This window comes from Myxocyprinus asiaticus, chromosome 32 (genome assembly GCF_019703515.2).
Source record: "Myxocyprinus asiaticus isolate MX2 ecotype Aquarium Trade chromosome 32, UBuf_Myxa_2, whole genome shotgun sequence".
NCBI classification, from domain to species: domain Eukaryota; kingdom Metazoa; phylum Chordata; class Actinopteri; order Cypriniformes; family Catostomidae; genus Myxocyprinus; species Myxocyprinus asiaticus.
Window position 1 is genome coordinate 17891828 of NC_059375.1, and position 20698 is coordinate 17912525.

Sequence of the window (20698 nt, forward strand, 5' to 3'; positions counted from 1 at the left end):
ATAGGTTTGTTAAAAGCACTAACAGTTCAGCCAATTCACTTTTTTTTGTCGATATATGATTCATGTATTTAGAACAGAGGTGCCCACATTTTTTCCTACAAAGGGCCAAAAATCAAACTTGACCGAGGGCCATGTGCCGAAAGTAAACGCTGCATTATAACAAACTAAGGGCCTGAAAATTTCTGAATTTCATTTCTGAAAATGGGGGGAATTCCTCCCTTACATGGCTTTTTCTAATCTTATAAAATGACTCTGTCATCCTTTTATGTCAAATAATTCATACTTGCAACATCTGCACAACAGACGGCACAAACAAAAAATGTTCAGCAATAATTCAAATGAAGATCGCAACGTATGTATTTAGAACCATATCAGATTGCAGGGGAATTTTTTTTTTGCCCACAGTCCCCATTAATTTCCGACCCTGGATGGAACTAGAGATGGATATAAGAAATGTAACAGATGTTTAAGCATCTCTTTACCATGTAGCTGGTACATTACACAAAGCATTTTTGCTATTTCTGCCTTTCTTGCAAACATGCTGCATTATGAATAATGAGGAAGCACAAAGATATGAAAGGTGGCTGAACTATATCGCTCCACGGCAACATCACATGCTTGCAATGTTTACAGCTTTATTGATTATAAACAGGAGTGATGTAGTTTTATCGCGTTGCTCGCTTACGGAGACACAGTATAACAATGCCATTTGTATGTCGAATTAGCAGGTTTAGAAAGGTTTAATACATCTATAACATCTTAAGCTCAGTAACTATGTGACAAAAGGCTTGCTCACTGTACACGCTTACACTAAATTCAACAAGCTCAAAGCTGCATGTGAGAGAGAGAGAACAAATTTATTCACGCAGCTTCTGAAATTACAGTTTGATACAGAAACAAGTGTATTGATTTGTTCTTCTATATCTATTGGTTTACTAATTTGCAACTGCACTGTAAAGTTTATGAATGTGAAACTTCCAGGAATTATTAAAATTGTGCGCAATACCCGCAGTTCTGCGCTGAATTTCAGGCCGTGTAAACTGAGTTATATTAAAATATGAAGGTTGCCCTGGTTCCCCTCCTTTATGATTTCATTATATAAAAAACATTACTCTGCAATCTGCTAAATTAATGCAATGAAAACTGCATCAATAGCATATTTTTCCTTCTTTTAATTTTTTTCCCCCTCTTGTCATATTCCGCAAGATGGACTAAATCAAAGGTCATCACGGGCCAACTTTGGCCCACGGGCCTTGGCTTGGGCATCTCTGATTTAGAGAATACAGTATGTAATTTTAGGTGATGTGGCTTAATGTCCTTGTATCATTGCTGTAATTTTAAAAGCACATTTTTATCAGATCCCTAACCCTACAGTATGTGTTAAACTCTGGTGCGTTACTTGTACTGCACAATTTATGTTACTGACATGAATTATACTTACATATAGCGACCGGAATTTCATAGACAAAAAAATAGTAACCACACAGAACACCCTAGCAACCATATATCAACGTCATGGCAACCACCCACAACACCCTAGCATTGTGTTGGTGACATTTCCATTGGCAAGAACCATTCACATTTTCTTCACCTACAAGTGTAAAAATCTAGTTATAGCCAATAATTGTGTTCTCAGCAGCGCTTTGCTTAACAATTTCTGCTAATTATTATGATCGAGACTTTACTTATGTAATGTGTCCTTCTGTTTAAATTGCATTATGCTTTCTAAAGGCTCATATAAAGCAGCTTGTTTTAGAAAAAGTGTGTGCGTGTTAATCCCGGAGGCGCAGACCTGCTGAAACACTTTTTTCATCCTCAGGTAATGGCTTCAGGGCTCCAACCTCAGTCCCACCATCCTTTAAATGGAAAAGCTATCAGAAAGCTCATTTATGCGCATAGATTGTACAAAAAAATAAAAAAAATAAAATAAAAAAAAAATCACACATATGGCAGATATCCTATTGTGCTGTTAGAGATTGACGCCCACAATAATAACCTATTTACATTAGAGGTTCAGAGTCTGAGGATGGGAAAAGAGCAGACTTGGCCAGAAATCAAAATTAAAAGTAGGTGCTAATGAGGCAGAAAGTTTATTGGTGGTGTTCCAAGCTGCTTTATTGAGATGGGACCCCTTTTAACATGTAATTAGTGGATATCAATTCAAACTAGTTGGTCCCTGCCCACATTTGGGGGTGTAGAAGTGGAGGGGCTGCTTTGGTGTTTATTAGTTTTAAAGCCACACGTTAAGTGGTTCATATACTGTATAAATGAGGAACTGTGAAAGTCATGGCAGCAGAATTGTTTGTCTTTGCTCAAAATAAGCAACTTTATGATATAATCTTCTATATGAAGATAAACAAGACTCAGCCCAACTTTATGGTTATATTTATCCTTGTGCGACCCCGCGTACACATGCGTGAACATTGTATTTTGGCTTCGCTATATACAAAGCATAATTTAAATTCATTTAAACAGACTGATCTCAGTTCAAAAGACTCTGGGCTGTCAGTAAAGGGTTGAACTTTGGACTTACTGAGTCATGTGACAAAACAACATGGTACCGACCACAGCGGAGTTTGTCTTTGGGAGAAATGCCAACAAAACTACATCTGGTAAATCCTAATTATTTTTTTTTACATTAAAACCTGTTTGAGTCAAAAGATTAGAGTCTCTAGTTTCATCCCATATGCCATTTTTTTAATTTGAGCGATTTATCACAAAACGCCACGCTGCTAAACACATTGTACAATAATGTGTACTTTAGCGCATTTTTTCCTTAGAAATCCTATTTACTGTGCATTATCACAATGTGAATCAATGGGTTTATCCAAAAGATGAAACATTTTGCTTTCAGATGCTTTATTTGGAGTTAGGATAAAAATAAGGTGCATTTCCAACTGTTCTGAGACCAGTGCAGATAGACGGCACACTGAAGGTTAAGTCATTCACTAAATAGGGAGCAAGGGAGCATCCTATAGCTTTCCTAGGCAGCTAAGTGCATTCACATTCACTCCTAAAATCTGACCAAAAGTTTAGTTTCAGGCTGCAGATGATGTTTGGACTCAACATGTTTGGCAGACATGGGACAATGATAATCAGTATATAGATTCATAATGATTTTATTTTAACATGGTTGGCAGTGATTGGATGATGCTGGCTATTACTTTGAAACAGAAATAATTATGGTAATTTCTGATATAATGTCTGTAACGTCTCAAAAACATGAATAACCAACACCACTGGAAACATAATAAAAATCTGATTTATTTATTTATTTATTTATTTGTATTTTCTATAGCTTGTTATTATTTAAAATTTCACAACTTAGTCCCACTGTCCACGTATGTTGCCATATTTAAAAAAAATTGTTTTGCATTAGATTTTTTATTTTTTATTTTTTTTGTGCATGTTTATTAGGTGCTACTAGTTACAAATCAAAAAGTGAAATGGAAATTGCACACAGCAGTCACGCTCAGGTCTCAGGAGGTTAAAGAGAACAGCCTATCCAGACCTTTGACTAAACTGCGAATCATAGTAATTTTATTTTTACAATTGTTTTTTATTTTTTTTTTACATGCTGTTTTTGGGTGAAAAAATGTGTAGAGACTCAGTGCAGTACAGTACAGGGAATAAGTGCAGATTATCTCAGACATACTGTACACTAAGAAAACTAAGCAGAAATATATTTTCAATTAAGTTAGAAGTTAAAATGTATTTGTAGTCTTTAGAAAGCAGAATAAAAGAGTATTAATTTCAAATTCAGTAAATATTTTTATTTATTTATTTATTTTTTCTAAATTTTCTGCAGACCCCACAACACCCCCTTTTGGCTCCATGGGGGTCCCTGGACCTCAGTTTGAAAACCCCTGGTCTAGTTAACTTGCTACTAAGCGCTCAAATAAAACTCTGAATATCTTTCAAAGATTCAATGTTACTAACCTGGCACACAAATCCAGTGATTATTTCATCCTCAAGGCACTCATTTATCCCAGTACCTTGTAAACACAACCTTTTTTCTAGGCAGACTGAAAAAAACAAGCCTATGTACCCTTACTTTCGGAAGTTGTGTAAAGCCACCCAATTAGATATGGAGCTTAATAGATCGAGAAAGTGCTTTCCAGTGTTGTGTGAAAGATGAACCAGAGGGTCAGAGAACAGTCTGTGGGTGTGCAGTATGACTCAAATTCTCTATTAGCTAAAGAGTTTGTCTTTTTGTTGCAAAATGTATCTTTTAAAATAATATAACAAAGGTAATATTGACCTGTTTCAATGACATCACTGAATTTCCCATATTTGTGACCATCAGTGGGAAGAAACAATGGTGGTGAATGGAAAAACACCCGTAAAACAATCTCAAGAAAAACATTTAAAAAAAAAATGCTTTTGATCCATGCCAAGTCCCAGGAGTCAGCATAAATATTGCCAAATTTGATTTTTGCGGACATTTAAATATATTTTATCCATGATTTATCTCCGTATGCCAGCAAGTCTGATGTGTGACCGGCGAGTACACACGCCTACCGGTACATCACCGTAAACATCTCTCATTCAGAAGTTACAAATGTTTCTGTGTTGTTTTCTGCTCTAATTTGGTCACAATATTACAAAACGCCTGTGATAATCCTGTCTGTATGAATATAAGATCTGCTTTTAACTCATGAAGAACACACCGAAAGCAACCGAGACATATTAGTTTATATGACAAATATGTTTACATTGTGGTCTGGTGGTGTGAATAAAATCTGTGCTTCATAATCTTATGATGTGTTTTTATTGACAAAAATGTAGCCAACTTTTGCCGCATCCCACAGCACAGCACTATGAAGGTACGGTGTATGAAATTTTGGTCACAAACATGGCGGCGCGGTCATACAGTGACGTCACATGAAACAGGTCAATTAGACTGATATTCTTTGATCTAAACTTGCTAAGTCTGTGTGCAGATGCTTATTTATTTTATTTTTTTCTTAGACTAAAGAGGGATCATTATAGCTGTTTCATATAGTTTGGGGAGCAGAGAGGGAAAAACTCAGTTGAAGAGGGGTTTATGTATGCTTTCTAACTGTGCTTTCTGGGCAATTAGTTCTCCATCATCTTTACCTCCTATTCATCAGTATAATTGCCCACATAATAGCAACTTGATTTTGTGGGTATTGTGCTGCTTTGCTACCTCGAGGGCAGTTCATCCCTGATGTCTCATTTTCTTAAGGCTAATCAGCACATTTGGAGGCTAAAACAAGGAAACAGATTTGAGAAGAGTTTGAGGTGTTTTGCTGTAGAACTTGCAGAATTTCTAAATGCCTTATCTGTGTATTTGTTTGGTTTAGGAACTACATAATCCTTGAAATTGTTTCTGAGAATAGTTTTAGAGCTAATTGCATATTTTGCCCATTTATTTTTATTCATTCCAATTTTCTATCCTGATTGGCTTTACCCACTCTATGTTTGGTGCAGAAAACAAGTACCAAAGGCGTAATCTATTCAGAAAGTAGTTTACTAAAATGTATTCATTCGTCCTATCTCTGTAAACAGTAGTTATTCCCATTCCCTCCTTGCCCTGGAGTGATTGCCATTTATCAATTAAAACTTGGAGCACTCATTTCTCTGATAAAATCACATCACGCCAAATATGGTTTAACAATGACTTCAAATACCTTGTTATTCAAAATACAGGTGATGCAATTAGTTAATTAGCTTCGTAAACAGATGTTATTTTAGTTAATAAATACAGCACATGCAGGGCATGTTAATAATCAAGTATTATTTTACTCTTGAAATTATACTGCATAAAATTATTTTTTTAGACAATATAAATTGAGCCTACTTATTCACAAATATAACATATATTTATTTATTTAGAATGAATGAGTGGGCAAGTGAAGGAAAAGCATAACAAGTGGCCAACATACATTGTAATTTCTTCAATAATTTTTAAAAAACATCTAAGGTGGATACATCATGAAGTTGTTTGAGAAAATACCCAGATTGTGCAAAGCTGTAATATACAGTAGGCTACTTTGATGAATCTAAAATATTCATTTCGATTTTTTTTTATTTTATTTTATTTTTTTTTGGTAAATACGTAATTTCCATATTGTCATTTTTGTTATTTCTTGCATTGAATTGCTTTTTAATACTTGTTAATTAATTATTTGTACTAAAAGTACAATAGAAATAGTAATATTTATACATAGTATTTATAATAAAAATGAGTATGTACTTTTGACTGGTAGTGTAAATCCATTTCTGTTAGATCTACATGTACCTTATACCAACAATCCCCTTCAGCTGTTGTCTTTTGCTATCACCTTAGGTGGACGACCTGAAGGCCAAACTAGCGGCACAGGAAGTGGACTTACAGCTGAAGAATGAGAATGCGGACAAACTGATCCAGGTGGTGGGGGTGGAGACGGAGAAGGTGGCCCGGGAAAAGGCCGTGGCTGATGAAGAGGAGCAGAAGGTGGCTTGCATCGCTGAGGAGGTGACCAGAAAACAACGAGACTGTGAAGAGGACCTGGCTAAAGCTGAACCTGCACTCATAGCAGCTCAAGAGGCTTTGAACACTCTCAACAAGGTCATTTATCATCATACATATGCATCTTCACATGAAGATTTGCATTTTACTGAAAACAATCTCTGTAACTCTATATGCAATGGTCACAATTACTTTTTTTCTTTTGAAAGTTCACATGGCTCAAAATTCATTTGACTCAAAACCCTGAGGGGTCACATGTTTGCTAGCTATATATTTATCTTGTTTTCTTTGTTTTTTCTTATTTTTTAGAACAACCTGACAGAATTGAAGTCTTTTGGCAGCCCCGTAGTTGCTGTAACCAACGTAACAGCCGCTGTCATGGTGCTCACAGCCCCTGGGGGTCGAGTACCAAAGGACCGCAGCTGGAAGGCTGCAAAGGTGATGATGGCCAAGGTCGACGCCTTCCTAGATGCCTTAATAAATTTCAAAAAAGAAAACATTCATGAGAACTGTCTTAAAGCCATCCGGCCTTACCTGGAAGACCCAGAATTTAAGCCTGAGTTGATAGCAGCGAAGTCAAACGCTGCGGCAGGCCTCTGCTCCTGGGTCGTCAACATTGTAAGGTTTTACGAGGTTTACTGTGAGGTAGAGCCCAAGAGACAAGCCCTGAACAAGGCCAACGCAGAACTCGCCGCTGCACAGGAGAAACTTGCCGTCATCAAAGCAAAAATCAATGTAAGTCACCATACCTTTCTATATTTTTTTACTTTTCTAATCGTTTACTGTCTTAACACTAGGGACAGTCTGCAAATGTAGTAACTACAAACCCAAGTGAAAGGACATGAAATCCAGAGTGTAAAATTAATAGTTCAGATTCTGAAATATGGATGGATGAGCCACGTTCAAAGCTGTTGTAAAAAAGCCAATGCATTCACAACAGTATGCTGTAACCTACAGTTATGCTAATAAACTATATTATTTGGCAGCAGACATTAATTTGGACTTCATGTTGTGCCTGGAAAACGCCTCTAAAAGGGATAGTTCATCCAAAATGAAAATTCTGTGATAATTCCTTTAGCCTCATGTTGTTCCAAACCGGTATGACTTTTTCTTCAGAGGAACACAAAAGGAAATTTTAGGCAGAATGACAGCCTCAGTCACCATTAACTTTCATTTAATCTTTTTTCCAATACAATAAAAGTGAATGGTGACTGAGCCTGTCAAAGCCTAACATTTTCTTTTGTGTTCCACGGAAGAAAGAAAGTGATCAGTTTTGGAATGTGTGGGTGAATGAATGATCACGGAATTTTGATTTCAATGATCAGTTTTAATGACAGATTATTTTAATTGGTTTAATATCATTTCAAACAACATTTAAGAAAAAATAATCTTTCTAAAATACTCTAAGTAGACTTCATACTACATATACACACACACACAAGATATGCCATTTTTCACTTTTAACCACTTGTTTGAACAGTTTTGTCTTCAGGTAACTGTTTAAAAACTTAATTACCTGTTTCTCTCTCTCTCTCTCTCTCTTTCTCTCTTACATCCTCCAACCCTTTCTCCTAAAAGCACCTTAATGAGAACTTGGCAAAGCTGACGGCAAAGTTTGAGAAAGCCACAGCAGACAAGATGAAGTGCCAACAGGAGGCTGAGACCACAGCACGCACCATCACTCTTGCCAACCGTCTAGTGAGTCTCCACCCACCCCCCCACACACAAACACAGGCATCAGCACTGCGTTCTCCCCTAGAAGTGCTTAAATACCTGCACTGATCAACTCTATATGCATACATTTAAAATTAAACACATAGCTGGTGTTTCGTATCCTAATTAACAAAAAACTAGATAGGCAAGCAAAAAAAAGAGAACAACACAGTCTGAATATTAATTAAAAATTGGCACAAAAAAAAAAAAAAAGGAATAAGTAATTTATGCTGTCGGTTCAAGCATGCAGTAATACAATGTCAGCAGGAAATCACACAAACAAACACAGCAACAAGGCTAGTTTTTGCCTGAAGCACACTGTCGGTAGTAATTCATGAAAATTATTATTTGATCTGGGAAAAATTCTAACTTGTCCAGGAATGGTCTCACAGTGACCTTAACAAGAGACCTGTATGCCGCAGGAGGGTGTAGCATAGTGGTTAAAAGTAAAGTGTGTTATTACTGCACCAGTAGTTCCCTGTTTTTCAGGGAAATCAACCTACTGAATGAGTGCTTAAAGTTGTCTGTGCACAAACCCTTTAAACTCTGATGCATTTTTGGGCTGCCACCTGCAATTTTTCACACTCAAAATTTTAAAGCTCCGAATTCACACATACTGTGGACTAATTGCAAAAACTTTTTTTTAGAACACCCCCCAAATAAAATAAAAAAAGACTCAAATTATTCATAATTAATATTGTATATGTTTACAATCTTATGATGAACAGAAATAAAAATTATTAATATATAAATATATAAATATATATATATATATATATATATATATATATATATATATATATATATATATATATTAAATTATATATATACGGTGTATATTCAGTGTATATATATATATATACACTGGCGGCCAAAAGTTTGGAATAATGTACAGATTTTGCTGTTTCGGAAGGAAGTTGGTACTTTAATTCACCAAAGTGGCATTCAGCTGATTACAAAGTATAGTCAGGACATTACTGATGTAAAAAACAGTACCATCACTATTTGAAAAAAGTTATTTTTGATCAAATCTAGACAGGCCCCATTTCCAGCAGCCATCACTCCCAACACCTTATCCTTGAGTAATCATGCTAAATTGCTAATTTGGTACTAGAAAATCACTTGCCATTCTATCAAACACAGTTGAAAGCTATTTGGTTCATTAAATGAAGCTTAACATTGTCTTTGTGTTTGTTTTTGAGTTGCCACAGTATGCAATAGACTGGCATGTCTTAAGGTCAATATTAGGACAAAAATGAAACAGCTTTCTCTAGAAACTCATCAGTCAATCATTGTTTTGAGGAATGAAGGATATACAGTGCTTGAAATTGCCAAAAAACTGAAGATTTCATACAAAGTGTACACAACAGTCTTCAAAGACAAAGGATAACTGGCTCTAACAAGGACAGAATGAGATGTGGAAGGCCAGATGTACAACTAAACAAGAGGATAAGTACATCAGAGTCTCTAGTTTGAGAAATAGACGCCTCACATGTTCTCAGCTGACAGCTTCACTGAATTCTACACGCTCAACACCAGTAAAGAGAAGACTCAGGGGTGCAGGCCTTTTGGGAAGAATTGCAAAGAAATAGCCACTTTTGAAACAGAAAACAAAAAGAAAAGGTTAGAGTGGGCAAAGAAACAGACATTGGACAACAGATAATTGGAAAAGAATGTTATGGATCTTAACCCCATTGAGCTTTTGTGGGATCAGCTAGACTGTAAGGTGTGTGAGAAGTGCCCGACAAGACAGTCACATCTATGGCAAGTGCTACAGGAAGTGTGGGGTGAAATGTCACCTGAGTATCTGGACAAACTGACAGCTAGAATGCCAAGGATCTGCAAAGCTGTCATTGCTGCACATGGAGGATTTTTTGATGAGAACTCTTTGAAGTAGTTTAAGAAGTTCTGAAAAAATTTTCATATTGTAATAGTAATTTGTCACTTTATTAATGTCCTGACTATACATTGTGATCAGTTGAATGCCACTTTGGTGATGAAAGTACCAATTTCTTTCCATAAGAGCAAAATCTGTACATTATTCCAAACTTTTGGCCGCTAGTGTGTATATATATATATAAATATATAAACTCAGCAAAAAAGAAATGTCCCTTTTTCAGGACACTGTATTTTAAAGATAATTTTGTAAAAATCCAAATAACTTTACAGATCTTTATTGTAAAGGGTTTAAACAATGTTTTCCATGCTTGTTCAACGAACCATAAACAATTAATGAACATGCACCTGTGGAACAGTCATTAAGACACTAACAGCTTACAGATGGTAGGCAATTAAGGTCACAGTTATAAAAACTTAGGACACTAAAGAGACCTTTCTACTGACTCTGAAAAACACCAAATGAAATCTGCTTGAATGTGCCTTTGGCATACTGCATGGAGGCATGGAGACTGCATATGTGGCCAGGGCAATAAATTGCAATGTCCGTACTGTGAGACGCCTAAGATAGCGCTACAGGGAGACAGGAAGGACAGCTGATCATCCTCGCAGCGGCAGACCATGTGTTTACAACACCTGCACAGGATCGGTACATCTGAATATCACACCTGCGGGACAGGTACAGGATGGCAACAACAACTGCCCCAGTTACACCAGGAACACACAATCCCTCCATCAGTGCTCAGACTGTCCGCAATAGGCTGAGAAAGGCTGGACTGAGGGCTTGTAGGCCTGTTGTAAGGCAGATCCTTACCAGACATCACTGGCAACAATGTCGCCTATGGGCACAAACCCACCTTCGCTGGACCAGACAGGACTGGCAAAAAGTGCTCTTCAGTGACGAGTCACAGTTTTGTCTCACCAGGGCTGATGGTCGGACCCACGTTTATCGTCGAAGGAATGAGCGTTACACCATTACACCGAGGCCTGTACCCTGGAGTGGGATCGATTTAGAGGTGGAGGGTCCGTCATGGTCTGGGGCGGTGTGTCACAGCATCGGTGTGTCACTGGGACCTATTGGATAGGAAGGTGAGGGGTAAGGCCATTCCCCCCAGAAATGTCCGGGAACTTGCAAGTGCCTTGGTGGAAGAGTGGGGTAACATCTCACAGCAAGAACTGGCAAATCTGGTGCAGTCCATGAGGAGGAGATGCACTGTGGTACTTAATGCAGCTGGTGGCCACACCAGATACTGACTGTTACTGTTACTTTTGATTTTGACCCCCCTTGTTCAGGGACACATTATTCCATTTCTGTTAGTCACATGTCTGTGAAACTTGTTCAGTTTATGTCTTAGTTGTTGAATCTTTTTATGTTCATACAAATATTTACACATTTTGCTGCAAAAAATAAAATCAGTTGAAAGTGAGAGGATGTTTCTTTTTTTGCTGAGTTTATATATATATATATATAGATATATATATAAAATTCAAATTTTCTAGGCATGTAATTCTGCTTCTGTTCACTCTATCTTCCTTTAAAAAGTATTATATTTTCCACTAGATGGCAGCAAGTACTAAGAAAAAGATTTTTCCCCCATCACCATCTCAAAATGCAGATCTGAAATGTAGGTGGCGCTCTGATGCATTTTAGCCCTCACAGATGTGTTCATCCATAGACATTCAGTCTAATTTTCAGTTCATGCACCACTCCCATTGTTTCATCAAATATCTTGGCCTCTGAGTGGATTTAGATGTCATTAAAAATCTGAGATTCCCCCTTTGCGATGATATAAAACATTTTATCACCAATAGTCGATAACATATTTTTCTGATGATTTGTTTAGCATGCTTTTTCTACTGGACTGCATATTTTCTTCTTATCTTAGATATAACATTGGAATATTAACCCAAGCAAGCTCACAGACAAGTATAAAATGGCTCATTTTGTAGAAAACTGTCTAAGGTAAAATCTAACGTTTTTGGCTACTTGGGCTTACAGCTGCATTGATTGGCGCATAAAAAAAGTTGTTTGTATTTTATGTCTTACAGAAATTTTAATTTGTGATTCTTTTGAAAATATTTGGAACTGTGGTATTAGGGCAACAAAATAAACTGTACTGTCACATTTCTTGATATATGACTTGTCCATTTAAGTTCTATAAGACTTTTAAATTCACATTAATATCTCTACCACTTTACCTCTAGGTTTGTTTTTTGTTTTTACGTAGATGTTTATTTTATGTAACATAAATGCAAAAATGATGGTATTATATGAAAAGTTCAGATTCTAAGCTTTCAAATGATACCCCATATGCCTGACTTATGTATCCAGGGACTTGAACGTTGTAAGCATAAACTTATTTTGCAATATGACTTTACACAGGTACTGGGCTGGTAAACTAATGGTTTTGCAGGATGCTCTTATCTATATAAATCACCACTGTGCCCTTAACTATCTGCAACTTAACATTAAACCATTCTATAGCAATGTTGTATTGTATTGTATTGTATCGTATCAGGGCCATTGTATTGTATTGTAATCTATATTGTTAATATCCATAATGCACATCTCTTAGTTACTGAAGTTCAATCTGTTTTCTGCTCTCAGGTTGGAGGCCTTGCTTCTGAGAAAGTGCGGTGGGCTGTAGCAGTGAATAACTTCAAGCATCAGGAGAGGACTCTGTGTGGGGATGTGCTCCTCATCACAGCATTTGTTTCTTATCTGGGCTATTTCACAAAACGTTACCGCCTTGAGCTGATGGACAACACCTGGAGGCCCTACCTCAGTCAACTCAAGGTCCAGTTACTGATGCCTGTTTGTGCTGCAACTAAATCACGATCTGTCTGTAGTAAATGTTGTTCTTTGAAAGTGTAACTTTCCAAGCTACAGCCTAGTCATACTTTACTGATAGTCAAAATTCAGTAAAGCTACTCTTTAGAAAAGTAGTTACTGTAGCTACACCACAAACTACTAATCAAATGTAGCTAAAAACCTTGGAGTTACTTAGGGGGGAGATACCTTTTAAGTATACAGTATAACTATCCAATTATATAATTTATAATTCAATTTGACCTGATTATTTATTTGAGCAGTATTTAATCTGACACAAAAACAATTAATTGAACAATTCATCTGAATTACAGTGACAGTATAAAACTGGAACAGATACAGTGGAAAGAAAAAGTATGTGAACCCTTTGGAATTAACTGCATTTCCCTATCTGTCACTCACTCGACGTTGTGTCGATGTAGTGACACTAGGGGTCACTCTTGGGAGCCCGAAACACCTCTTGTCTTTGAAAAAAGGCCAATGAAAATTGGCGAGTGGTATTTGCATACCACTCCCCCAAACATACGGGTATAAAAGGAGCTGGTATGCAACCACTCATTCAAATTTTCTCTTCGGAGCCGAACGGTTGATGCTCACTGAGCTGAATTCCCACGGCTGTTCATTCACCTCTGCTGGATCTGACGGCGCATTTCAGTGGCTTCTCCCCACTCTGCACTGGTGCACTACAGAGAACGCCCCTGAGAGCTTCGGCAGAAATAAGAGTATATTCTAAAAAAAAGAGTATATTTCTCTAAAAGAGCGGCACACATGGAACGTATTTTTAAAGACGTGTCTTTTTAAAGATGCCTTTCTGTTTGTGTGTTATTCCTGGTTGAAGTTGTTATCTCTCACCTTCTGACGGTCACGATCACTGTCTTTCGTGTCTGGGCGCTGCCCACACATTGCGAGAACATGTCCATGGCAATGATGCGGTCGCGGCTTGCCTTCGGAAGAAAGCAAGCCACCCCAGCGTCTCCCCGCCCCGTCCTTCTACCTATGGGTATGAGGCCAGCGTGGCTAGCACTGGGGGTGATTTGGGGATCCCAATGGGACCACCTCCGCCGGGTATCCCCCCATGGACTTCCCATTCCCCAGCACGCTCGTCTGCTCCGATCGGGCTTCTGGATGAGTCCGCCGGCTCGTCTCACGGTGAGTTCGACCTCTTGTTCGGAGCCCACGAAGGTGATGAGCTCTCGAGCACAGCATTGGAGAGTGGGCTCGTCCAGTCAGACGCAGAAACCTCAGCTGGACTCCCCCCCTCGGGTACGGTCGCCCAGTCACAGGCTGATGCGGAGATGACCTGGCGCGGGCGCCCAAAGCTCCCGTCCAAGCCTGTAGGTTTACTTCGTCCCTGACGGACAAAGCCTACGGTGCTGCTGGGCAAGCTGCCTTCTCCCTGCACGCCTTGGCTCTCCTGCAAATCCACCAAGCCAAGGCACTAAAGGAATAGCACGAGGGTAGTTCCGCCCTGGGATTGATGCAGGAGCTGCGCTTGGCGACCGACCTTGCCCTCCTGGCGATGGAAGTCATGGCGCGGTCTCTTGGGCGGGCGATGTCCACCTTGGTGGTCCAGGAGCGCCACCTTTGGCTCAACCTGGTTGAGATGGGAGAGGCCAACAAGGCATGGTTCCTTGGCACCCCATTTCCCAGGTTGGCCTGGTCGATGACACCATAGAGGACTTTGCCCAGCAGTTCTCGGCAGTGAAGCAGCAGTCGGAGGATATCTGGCACATCCTGCACCCCGTCTGCTCGTCGCCAAGGGTATCCTCCTGCGGTGACTGCACCGGCTCCGGCGCAGCCCATCCCTCCGGCCCTGGCATGGAGCCCACCGCAGGAAACAGATGCCACCCATCTTACAGCCGGCCGCCAAGAACCCAAGAAAGGCTTCGAAGTGCCCCTGAGACGGGCGGCCCAGGGACGACGAAACCCGCTGCTCTGGAGCTGGTAAGCAGACCACTCCATCCCCCGGTGGAGGGCCGGGAGGAGAATCTTTTGTTACCTTTTTATTTAATTTCGCCTCATGCCCAAGTGGCTGCGGTACCCAAGAGTTCAGCAAAAGAGCGGTTTCCTTGTTCCCTGGGTCACATACCCGATGCGCACGACCGTCATCACGACCAATGTCCACCATTCCATTTCGGCAGGTTTGACGCTCCAGCGGCGGTCTCCCCGCCCCTGCGCACCCAGCTGTAGCACAAATCTGCCCCTGATGTGACGGTCTCCATGGGTCACGAGGACAGGCCTCTTCCTCCCCCATCCCAGGCTGTTCCAGGGGTGGTCACAAGGAGCCAGGTAAGTGCTTCGATGTTCCTGAACTCAGCACGGCCACGACACGACGTGGCACCTCAGGCTCCGCCCCACCACGAGGCTCCACCCGCCAATATGTCCGACAAGTTTGTCCCCTTGGGCCCCCTCACCCGGAGCTTGGACGCGAGCTTTTTGGGGGGGGGAGTGAAAAAAAAGAGAGGATAAGAGGCCACGACTGGGCTAGCCTGTCTCTATCTTTTGGGCTGTCGACTTGTCCCCGAAGGGCCGTTCGACACTCATAACAGCGTTGGGGGAGGTTACGTGTTGGCCTGGTGTGCTGGCTACGAGGCACACAGTGGTCTGCCCATCGCACACCGCCAGTTCACGTAACACAGTTCAGCCAGTTGTGGCGTTTCGTATAGGGACCCCTAGTGTCACTAGATCGACACAACTTCGAGTGAGTGACAGATAGGGAACGTCCTAGTTAATTGCATAACCTCCGTTCCCTGATGGAGGGAACGAGACGTTGAGTCCCCCCTGCCAAAACGCTGGACTACCCGCTGAAGTGGCCGGGACCTTGTCTCGGCTCCTCAGCTCAAAACTTGAATGAGTGGTTGCATACCAGCTCCTTTTATACCCGTATGTTCGGGGGAGTGGTATGCAAATACCACTCGCCAATTTTCATTGGCCTTTTTTCAAAGACCAGAGGTGTTTCAGGCTCCCAAGAGTGACCCCTAGTGTCACTACATCGACGCAACGTCTCGTTCCCTCCATCAGGGAACGGAGGTTACGCAAGTAACCAGGATGTTATGTATACATTTTTCTTAAAATCTGGTTTGATCTTCATCTAAGTTTCAATAATGAACAAAAACAATCTGTTTAAACTAATAACACACAAATTATTCACAGTGTTGTTTGGAAAAAGTATGTGAACACCTAGGCTAATGACATTAACAAAAGCTAATTACAGTCAGGAGTTGGCAACCAATTAATGAAACAAGATTGGAGGTGTGGGTTAGAGCTGCTTTGACTTTTAAAAATCACTCAAATATTTTGAGTTTGCTATTCATAAGAAGCATCTGCTGACGTGGACCATGCCTTGCAAAAAAAGAGATCTCAGAAGACCAGTGATCAAGAATTGTTGCTTTGCATTAAGCTGGAAAGGGTTCAAAAGTTATCTCAAAGAGCTTAAATATTCATCTGTCCACAGTTAAACAAATTGTCTGTAAATGGAGACAATTTAGTACTGTGGCTACTCTCCCTAGAAGTGGCCATACAGCCAAGATGACTCAAAGGGCACACCACAGAAGGCTCAATGAGGTAAAAAAAGATCCCTAGAGTGATGGCTAAAACGTGAAAGAATCATTGGAACTGGTTAACATCTCTGTTCATGAGTCTACTATATGGAAAACATTAAACAGGCATGCTGTCCAAGGCATGACACCATGAAGGAAGCCGCTGCTTTCCAATAAAAAGATTGCTGCGTGACTGAAATTTGCCAAAGACCACTTTAACACTTCACAGTGCTACTGGGAAAATGTTTTGTGGACTGATCAAACTATGGTTGAATTGTTTGGGAAGAACACGCAGCACTTCATACAGTATGTCATAAAAAGGGCACCGTATACCAACATGAAAACATTATCCCAACGGTAAAGTACGGTGGAGGGAGCATCATTATTTGGGGCTGCTTTGCTGTTTCAGGGTCTGGACCACTTGCCATCATCGAGGGAAGAATTAATTTTCAAGTTTATCAAGATATCCTACAGGATAATATCAGGGTGGTTGTGCACCAGCTGAAGCTCAGTAGAATTTGGGTGATGCAGCAGGACAATGACCCCAAACATCGAAGTAAATCCACTACAGAATGGCTTCAAAAAAAGATTCCCCTTTTGGAGTGGCCCAGTAAGTGCACAGACCTTAACCCAATGGAGATGCTGTGGAATGACCACAAGAGAGCTGTTCACATCAGACATCCTTAGAGTATGGTGGAGCTGAAGCAGTTCTGTAAGGAAGAATGATCCAGAATTCCTTCTAAATGTTGTGCAGGTCTAAACCGCAGCTACCGGAAATGCTTGGTTGAGGTTATTGCTGCCAAAGGAGGATCGACCAGTTATTAAATCCAAGGGTTTATGTACTTTTTCCACAGCACTGTAAATGTTTATTGGGATGTGTTCAATAAAGACATGAAAGATTATAATTGTTAGTGTGTTGTTAGCTTAAGCACATTATTTGTCTATACTTGTGACTTTGATAAAGATGAGTACACATTTTATGACCAATTAATGCAGAAAACCAGCTAATTTCAAAGGGTTCACATACTTTTTCTTGCCACTGTACATTTACACTAAATAAAATAAATAAATAAATAGATATTAGAATACACCCTAATCTATATGTAACTATGTGAAAACAGTTATGAACTGCAGCATTTAACTAAATATTCACTTTTTTAATCGCTGCATCATTTTGCAGTGCTACACCGCTGAACGGTAACTTGTTACTGGAAAAGCTACAGTATTGTAAACTATGCTGATCTACTTTCACACTTCTGCAAAATGTCGGTTAGTTTTTGAAAGTTAGTTTTGTTGCTATTTTTATTTAGTCACTCCCAAAACTGACACTAAACGTACTGTAAATAATATTCATTAAAATGCATTATGACTTTGGATTGTCAGGACCTTTAGATCAAGCAAATATAGTAATATATATACATATATATATATATATATATATATATATATATATATATATATATATATATATATATATATATATATGTTCCATTAATCATTTATTTCTTCTTATCGGTTACTTACATTTTTCATTGTATTTATTATAAGCTCATTATGTGAATCAAAATGGCGTTTTTGTGGGCGGGAATTACCCATTTGGGTTGAGCTGATACAATATCAGTGTCATTGCTCATAGTTCTCTAATTCCCCACAGGTGCCAATCCCGGTGACTCCAGGCCTGGACCCCCTGAACATGCTGACAGATGATGCTGATATTGCAGCCTGGCAGAATGAGGGGCTGCCAGCAGACAGAATGTCAACCGAGAACGCCACCATCCTCACCAGCTGCGAGCGATGGCCACTAATGGTGGATCCCCAGCTCCAGGGAATAAAATGGATAAAAAACAAATACGGAGATAACCTCCGTATCATCAGGATCGGGCAGAGAGGGTATGACTACATGCAGTCAAAACATACCTTATCTAAAAATCTGTTTGATTAATTAACATTTGTTACTTTACTGTCTGTATGTTCTTATAAAGATATCTGGACTCCATTGAGAGAGCATTATCTGTAGGTGAAGTCGTCCTCATTGAGAATTTAGAAGAGTCTGTTGATCCGGTTCTCAGTCCGCTACTTGGTCGTGAAACAATAAAGAAAGGATGGTAAGAATATTGGATTTATTGTTATTTTTTTAAGATTTCAGTGAAAAGCAATTTGTCTGTCCACACTAGGTGAAGGTGAAGCAACTGTTGCTTCACCTTCACCTAGTGTGGACAGACAAATTGCTTTTCACTGAAATCTTATCCCATATTGTTAGGACATGGTGTTAGACTTTGATTCATCCTGTAACAGATGGGCTTAAAAAAATTTACTGAGATATAATCCACATATGGCACGACAATCAAAAAATGTTGAAGCCATTTTCCCCAGTTTCAGCTTTAACTGGTTACTGCATTTTGGAATTGTATGGCAGAGTTTGTATTTTTTATTTTGTATTTATTTATTTTTTTTGCTGGAAGAGAAAGATTTTACATTTTAAATGTGTATCTGCAAAAAATATATTTTGTCAACTTTTAGGATTACACTAACTATACAAAAGACTGCCTCAAAAGTCCCTTTTCCACCATTGGGCCAAACGGTTCTGAGCACGGTGAGGAACAGTTCCAGTAGCATTTTCACTTAAGCACGGTTCGGTACAGCAGGATTGCAAACTATTCTCAGCTTGGATTTCTTGGCATGGTTAACCTTCCACAACTGTGCTGGTGGAATGGCTTTAATACGTTGCGACTCATGATTGTCAATTTGCCAACACCAAGGTAACTCATTTGTTTTTGGTAGCTGGCAAATTTCGCTATGGTGAGGTTAATAAAATGTAATAAAAATAGTGTATGTTTGGTGTATTTTCATGATTTCATGACATAATTTTTATGCTCACCATTTTTTTGTCAGGTAGTTCTTTTTAGTCTGGGAACTTTTAACTTTGTGTGTGTTGTGTCCGGTGGCAGGCCTCAGCAAATGAGGCTAAAACTCTCTCCTTTTTTTCTTTGCTTTCCTTTTTACGAAATGGGGCATATCTTTTCTGTGCTTTAGCAGAGTAAAAACCAGGCTAAAAAGCAATCCTAAAAACTGAAATAAGAGATCATTCTCCATGGTAAAAGAAACCGTAACAGTGGCCCGGATCAGCACGGAACGGAGTGTTTTTGCAATGAGAACCATTCGGCCCAATGGTGGAAAAGCAGCTGAAGCTAACAGACATGGACTAAAAGCCACAAGTCCAATTTGGATTTCATGGGTTTTTTAGAAAGTCACTTGCATGATGGTTCTTATGAAGCATTTTTGTTTAATCTACAATAGCTACATAAAGATTGGAGACAAGGAGTGCGAGTACAACCCCAGTTTTCGTCTGATCCTTCACACCAAGCTGGCAAACCCTCACTACCAACCTGAGCTTCAGGCTCAGTGCACACTGGTCAACTTCACAGTGACCCGGGATGGCCTGGAGGACCAACTCCTGGCGGCCGTGGTCAGCATGGAAAGACCTGATTTGGAGGAGCTCAAGGTATTAGCATAGCTCACATTCAGACTCCTTACAGGCATCTCTCAATTAGACTGATGGAACAATATGCTCCCTCATTTTAAACATTCTCTGAGGAACTTTCATTAAAGGTAGGGACAAGCTCTTTGATATTAGATCATTCTCTCCACACTTAATTGCAGGGACAGTTAAGTAGAATAGATGCCGCCTAATTGGAGGGTATTTGAAAGGTGATTTCGAGCTTAATTTGATTCATCAGTTTCTGAGGTCTAGATTGTCTGAACTCAAAGATAATTAGTCATCATACAGTGACAGACTACTCAGTCAATCACACCAGTTTCACAATATAAATTAAAATATTTGATCATAAAGCAAGCACCACTTGCATGTCCCCAGGGTTCTGCTTTGTATTCTCATCTTTACTTACAAAAGGTTAATGATTGGTTTACTTTGTGCACTTTTATATACAGTATAATTAGCATAGTCTTCCCACATCTTTATTAAGCAATTTTGATGTAGACTATTTGAAACACATATACATATATAGTGTATGTAAATACTGACCATATACAGTATTACCAGTACATGTAAATAGTTAGCTTAGAATGGTCAAGAAGGCATTTGTATCTTGTATCTCACATTTACTATTTCCGTAGAAAAAGGCATTAACTAATGGCAGGGTTAAGACAGCATGTTCTGACAACTTGTCACCAGTTCATTAAGATCTTTCTTTTTTAATCCTTGATTTACTTGATTTCCATTCTCTG

The 20698-nt window shown here is 39.4% G+C and overlaps 1 protein-coding gene across 1 annotated transcript in view; it reads left to right on the top strand.

The window, feature by feature from the left end:
* The window catches only part of LOC127423383 (dynein axonemal heavy chain 9-like), a 188103-nt gene that overhangs the window by 96470 nt on the left and 70935 nt on the right, over window positions 1–20698 (top strand). The window contains exons 49-55 of the mRNA XM_051667636.1: window positions 6314–6574; window positions 6785–7210; window positions 8054–8173; window positions 12693–12881; window positions 18108–18343; window positions 18436–18558; window positions 19751–19955. Of these exons, the coding sequence (XP_051523596.1) occupies window positions 6314–6574; window positions 6785–7210; window positions 8054–8173; window positions 12693–12881; window positions 18108–18343; window positions 18436–18558; window positions 19751–19955 (1560 nt within the window). The remainder of the gene's footprint in view (window positions 1–6313; window positions 6575–6784; window positions 7211–8053; window positions 8174–12692; window positions 12882–18107; window positions 18344–18435; window positions 18559–19750; window positions 19956–20698) is intronic.